General features: G+C 47.2%; 1 protein-coding gene and 1 pseudogene across 1 annotated transcript; one reads left to right on the top strand and one right to left on the bottom strand.

The window, feature by feature from the left end:
• Nucleotides 1-556: 556 nt before the first annotated feature.
• LOC113893446 lies at nt 557-3,269 on the bottom strand (annotated as a pseudogene).
• Nucleotides 3,270-4,680: 1,411 nt separating this feature from the next.
• Nucleotides 4,681-5,562, top strand: LOC113893445 (apolipoprotein L3-like). The gene has a single exon (XM_027543433.1). It carries the CDS (start codon nt 4,681-4,683, stop codon nt 5,560-5,562), a length of 882 nt encoding a protein of 293 aa, XP_027399234.1.
• The last annotated feature ends 320 nt before the right edge of the window (nt 5,563-5,882 follow it).

The raw sequence follows: 5,882 nt of genomic DNA, 5'->3' as shown, positions 1-5,882 counted from the left end.
ATTGGTAGTCAATGATTAACCCAGCGAAGAGCATAAAACACTGGGGAATATTGGGAAACTAACAGATTCCTCTGGACATGGTTTATCTTGCCCTTCTGAGAGACCTGTAGATCTAGATGAGATTAGTTTAGAAAAGGGGTCTCATTGAGTTCAGAGAATCGTCAGAGTCCAGTATAGTTCTGGGCTAATCAGAGACTAAAGAACCTTTGTAAAGAGAACTAGGCTTGGGAATCAAGCAGTCCTATTTTGAATTAGCATGCTTTAGTCAAAGGTATGGAATTAATGATAAGCATCGGTTAGGAATTTCTGTAATGTCCTCCAATGCCAAGTGACCACTAACATCCTATTTCCCACTATTCCTTGATGAGAGGTAGAAGGCATAAAGAATATTCCCAGCTGTAAAATAAACTGCACTCCAACGCCTATGAATCCTAAGATAAATATTTTTTAAATAGAAGAAACTCACTGAATCAAACGATTGCTAAGCAGAGCAAATGCAGTGTACATAAAACTAAGGTAGGAAACCTTTTAATTACACAGGAAATCAATGGAAGGATTAGTGATTTAAGAGAAGGATCATTTTTCCTGTGGCCCCACTGCTGTGAATGATATCTTCATGAGCCTGGGCCACCTTCTGTAGTGAATTCTGGGGACCTATTACTGGTCTGAACTAACCAATTCATTCCGGCTTGGGGAGCTGCTGCAAACTGCTGGAATACCTCCTTGGAGGATGAAGGGAGAGCTACTCCTCTTATGCTATATTCCTTTGTCATGGATCCTGTGGGTTTATTTCAATAGGACCTCTGCAGCCAACAACTATTACTCGTCCTCCATGTGACAAAAAATTTAAATCTTCACTAAGTTTGACATTAGCAAACATTTCAATAATCATATCAACTCTTTTTTCACCAACAGATTTCTTAGTTTTATCAATATTATTAGCTTCTTTGTGATTAAACACTTCGTGGGCTCCATTTTGCAAAACAATCTTTTGTCTTTCCTCAGTAGTAGCTGTGCCCAAAATCTTTAAGCCATAAGCTCTAACCATTTGGCATGCTGCTCTTCCAGCTCCTCCACCTGCCCCAGAACACTTTCTCCAGCTTTCACATGGACACTGGGGAGCAGACTCGATAGCAGTAAAACATGAGATGCTGATGGCAGCTTCTTGTTTAAAGTCCAGCTTTTTGGGGAAGTGTGTAAACAATGTGATGGGCTTCCAGAGTGAACTCGGTGTAGCCCCCAGAGACCGTCCTGGTAGTGAATATCACCTTTCTTGAAAGATACATTCTCTCCAGCAGCTTCTACTATCCCAGCCACATCTCAGCTAGGAGTATAAGGTAGAAGTGGTTTTATACTGTGAGTGCCAGAGCGGATGTATATGTCTACTGGGTTTACACCACATGCTTGGACTTTGTTGGAACCTGGTGGTCTTTCAGAATTGGTAGAGCAACATCCAACTGGAGTTTCCACACTTCGGGTCCACCAAATTAAAAAACTCAAATAGCTCTCTTCAACTTCTGTCGCCATGGTGATCTAGATACCTGTTCTAGAGTGGATTGTCAAAATCTGTGAGCCCTCCCCCAGGTTACACAGGGTTTAAAAAAAAAAAAAAAAGCTACCCAATACCATTTATGATCCACCACAAAATCTTCTGCGCTTTCCCAGTGACTCAGACAGTAAAGAATCTGCCAGCAATGTGGGAGATCTGGATTTTATCCCTAGGTTGGGAAGATCCCCTGGAGGAGGTAATGGCTACTCACTCCGGTATTCTTGCTTGAAGAACCCCATGGACAGAGGAGCCTGGTGGGCTACAGCCCACAGGGTCACAAAGAGTCAAATAGGACTGAGCGACTAACACTTTCCCTTTTTCTCTTCACAAATTCTTCTAACCTCATTCTCTTTCCTTTCATCTAGATATTGAGATCTTTTTTGAGGATGTTGCTGAGTGTCTCTGGGACATACTGAGCAGAGAGGAACTGCTTCTCCTGCTGACTGAATTCCTGAAGAAAATTGAGGCTAATGCTGGTTTGTCCAGGTAACCTGTACAGGTGTATTGGTGTGTCAGGAAGGTCACCTACATCCCACAGCACCAGACTAGATTTTTGCTAGCAGGCACACCTCCTCCAAGCAGGACCTTATGGTGGGGGTTGAGGATGTTCCTTCTCAATATCTCATGAGGAATGTTTCCTCCATGTCATTTGCTGCCATTGAACAACCTCAGGTTGAGAAAAGATGAAACCTGCAAGGAAGGGTCAGGTTATGTGACCTTGGACAAATTACTGAGCTATTCTCTGCCTTAGCGTCATCATCTGTTCAGTTTTATTGTGAGGAAACTGAGATCATGCATGCAACGATCTTCCGGTAATGACTGATACAGAGTAGGTACTCAATCAATATTAACATTTAAAAAGCTTGCTGGAAAGAATTCTGGTGAGGAGAACCAAGCAGAATTTCCTTTGGGTCAAGTCAGAAAATCCTGACGCCTTCATTTGTATTACTCGGGCTTCTACCTAGATAAAGCCTTTCTAGTCCCCATCTTCGGAACTGTACCAACCCTGCAGGATCCTGCTGGCCCATAAAGCAGAGAAGCTGGAGAGGAACTGGGTGGAGCTGATGGGATCCTGGATCTAGCCCTGCCCAGCTCCTGGGTTCTGGGCTTATGTGTTAGAGTTTCAGATTTGCATGTGTCCAATGGGAATAGTAATTCAATCTGATGGACTATAGTGATGGCCTCAGAGTGAACTGCAGGGTCAGAGGTGGGGAACCAAGTGCAATCATCTCATCCGAAAGCCCAGGGAGGCCTGGATCAGGGTCAGACCCCAGGTCAGGGTGGAGCAGAAGGTCCAGGTTGGAGGACTAGTAGGCAGGCTTGGGCAGCAGAACCAGGACTAGAGTGAGGAGAGTGGGCCCTGAGGACACAGAACTGAAGGGGCTGTGACCCTGGCAGAGGTCCCGTGAGTGGGAGGGGGGACATTTCTTCCCTCCCTGATGGGCTCCCCTCATGCTGGGCTAGAGGGCCCTGGGTGACCCTGTCTGTACACCCTGCCTGGGACCTGGGTTCTCACTGCATCTGGGACCCTCTTCTAATTTACATGGAGCCACCCTGACAGTGGAAGGCCTTGTGGCTCAGTGAGCCCTCCAGGGTCACAGTGAGTGGCTGCAATTGTGTGTCATTTGGGGAATTCTGAGGAGCCTCACTCATCCCCACCAAAGAGGAAAACACTTCCTCCACCAGCTGTGCAAGTGCTGGTCTCTTCCGGCTCAGCCATTCAGATGGGTGTTTCCTCAAGTCTCTTGAACCTTTAGAGGATCCACAAAGTTCCACATGACCTTGGGGAGCAGGATCATGAAGCTGTCACAAATTAACATGTAACACCTAAGAGGTCAGTGGTGCTGAGTGCTGGTCAGGAGTCAGTGAGGTGGGCTGGAGAGTCCAAGAGGAACCAGCAACACATCTCCTGATCTCCAGGCAGCTGGGGCAGTGGATGGACTCAGGGACCTGCTTCTGGGAAAGCCAAGGACACAAGCCTTAGAAGACAGCAGACGGCAGACTAAAGGACTGTTAAGGTGCCTTTAGTTCTGACTTTGGGTTTTTTTTTTTTTTTCTACAAATTCTAAGTCACAGAGACAGCCAATCTGCAAAGGATGAGGGCACAGTGCTCAGGACTATGCTTTCATTTGAACAAATGGCAAATTTAGGGGATCCCCCAAACCACCCTCAGGTTTGAGAATTCCCTATAGAGCAGACAGGACTCACTGAGACCCATCCTGATCCCAGTGTATTACAGGAAGCCTGTGGGTTTCCATCAGTCACAGGGCAGAGTCTGGGCGGATTTCACACCTAAAGCTTCGATTGTCCCCATGATGCGTTACTGTTCTGGAACTTGGTGTGTGGCAGGGCACATGGAACACTGCCTGCCACGGACACTCACCCATTTAAAAAAAAATTATCCTGACTTGTGGTCTCCAACCTCTCCCTGAGATCAGACTAATGTCTTAGAGTCCAGCTCCTCCAGAGGCCCCATCACACGTCTCCTTGTCAGACTGAACAGTGGCCAAAAGGCCCAGGCAGACAAGGACACTTATATCAGCCAGAATATTCTAGGGGCTTAGGGACCACTTCCCAGTAGCCAAGGGCAAAGATCAGGTTGACCCCTCACTACACACTGAGGCCCTTGAATGCCGGCTTTCTGCTCTAATCCCACTTCTCTTTGTTTCTCTGTGGAGTTCCCACTCACCAACTCTTTTAAAGTGCTGGTGTTGCCCTATCTCTGAGACATCTCTACCAAATGTGTTTTTTTTTTTTTGGCTGAGCTACATGGCCTGTGGGATCCTTGGTCCCTGACCAGGGACTGAGTCATGCCCGAGGCAGTGGGAGTGCAGAGTCATAACCTCTGGACCACCAGGGAATTCCATCAAATAACTCTCTTAAGTTATGAGTATCCTAAGGTGACTTTTTTTTTTTTATCTGTTAGAGGATTGAAGAAGTATATGGAGCATCTACAAGGTATAGAACCTGTGTTTAATGTTGAAAGAGGAAATTTTACTTTTGTAAATTTCTTTTCTAATTGATTTATAGTACTATCTCTGTATTTATGCAGAATAGACATTTTTGAACCTATTTTACAGACAAGCGAACTGCCTTTCTAACCACTTGACCTTCATTGTTACAGGGAAGACATGAATGCACTACATGAATATCTGAATGAACTGAAAAGAGACTTGGCTGGGAAGGAGCAAGAAACGCTCCCAAAAGAGCAGCTGGATAGGAAGAGGTTTCTGAAGAAGTTTCCTCGGGTGACACAGCAGCTGGTGGAGCTCAAAAACAAGCTCCAGGAGCTTGCAGACAATGTTGACAAAGTCCACAGGGACTGTACCATCTCCAATGTGGTGACCCACAGCACCGGCACTTTATCTGGTGCCCTGACCATCCTTGGCCTGGTTCTGGCACCCGTGACAGCGGGGGCCAGTGTGGCACTCTCAGCCACTGGGATAGGGCTGGGAGCAGTGGCTGCTGTGACCGCTGTGTCCACCAGCATTGTGGAACATGTAAGTAGGTCATCAGCAGAAAACAAAGCCAGTCAATTGATGTCAATTGGCATCAAGAAATGGAAGGTGCTCCTAGAGGTACTCAAGAGCAACCCCCAAATTGTTGACACAACAGAGAAATTGGCAAAAGCCGAGAAACACCTTGAAATAAATATACATGCCATGGAGACAGGTGAAGCCAACCCTGACTCTGCAGTCAATGCAAACATCTACCTGAGCCCTGGGAGAATCGCAGCCCCAGCCATCCAGCAGGTAGAGGCAGGTTTCAAAGGCACGGCTGTGGCAGTTACCAAAGGAGCCCGAATCGCGGGGGCAGCCACTGCAGGGCTCTTCCTCCTGGTGGATGTGGGCTTCCTGGTGAAGGAGTCAATGCACCTGCACGACGGTGCAAAGGCAGCATCAGCTGAAAACCTGCGGCAGCGGGCCAGGGAGCTGGAGAGGAAGCTGGAGGAGCTCACCCAGATCTACAAGTGTCTGCAAGAGGACCCAACTCCACCACCCCCAGAGCAGTGAGGGTCCAGGGACACATTCAGGGCCAAGGTGCAGAGGCACATTGTCAGGGAAAAAAGGAGAGTGAGACAAACTTGTTGGAGCTGAGATTTAGGAAACTGGTGTTTCTGCAGCTGAGCACAGGAGGGGAGGGGTGAATGCAGGTGATACATGGGGAGAGAGAAGGAGCCTGGATTAAGGGAGGAAGGGGGACTAGAGAATGGGCGGGGGCCGAGGGAGAAACCTCTTGTTTTTTTCACACTGTGAACTTTCTATTTGTATTGAGGAATAGTCGATTAACAGTGCTGTGATAGTTTCAGGTGAACAGTGAAGGGACTCAGCCA

The sequence above is a fragment of the Bos indicus x Bos taurus genome, chromosome 5 (assembly GCF_003369695.1).
Source record: "Bos indicus x Bos taurus breed Angus x Brahman F1 hybrid chromosome 5, Bos_hybrid_MaternalHap_v2.0, whole genome shotgun sequence".
In the NCBI taxonomy this organism is placed as follows: domain Eukaryota; kingdom Metazoa; phylum Chordata; class Mammalia; order Artiodactyla; family Bovidae; genus Bos; species Bos indicus x Bos taurus.
Note: the sequence above shows the minus strand (reverse complement) of the source record. Positions and strands in the feature narration are given on the sequence as shown.

What these genes read in the sequence shown, in the direction of transcription:
- LOC113893445 (XM_027543433.1), top strand. Translation starts at nt 4,681, where the DNA reads ATGAATGCACTACATGAATATCTGAATGAACTGAAAAGAGACTTGGCT.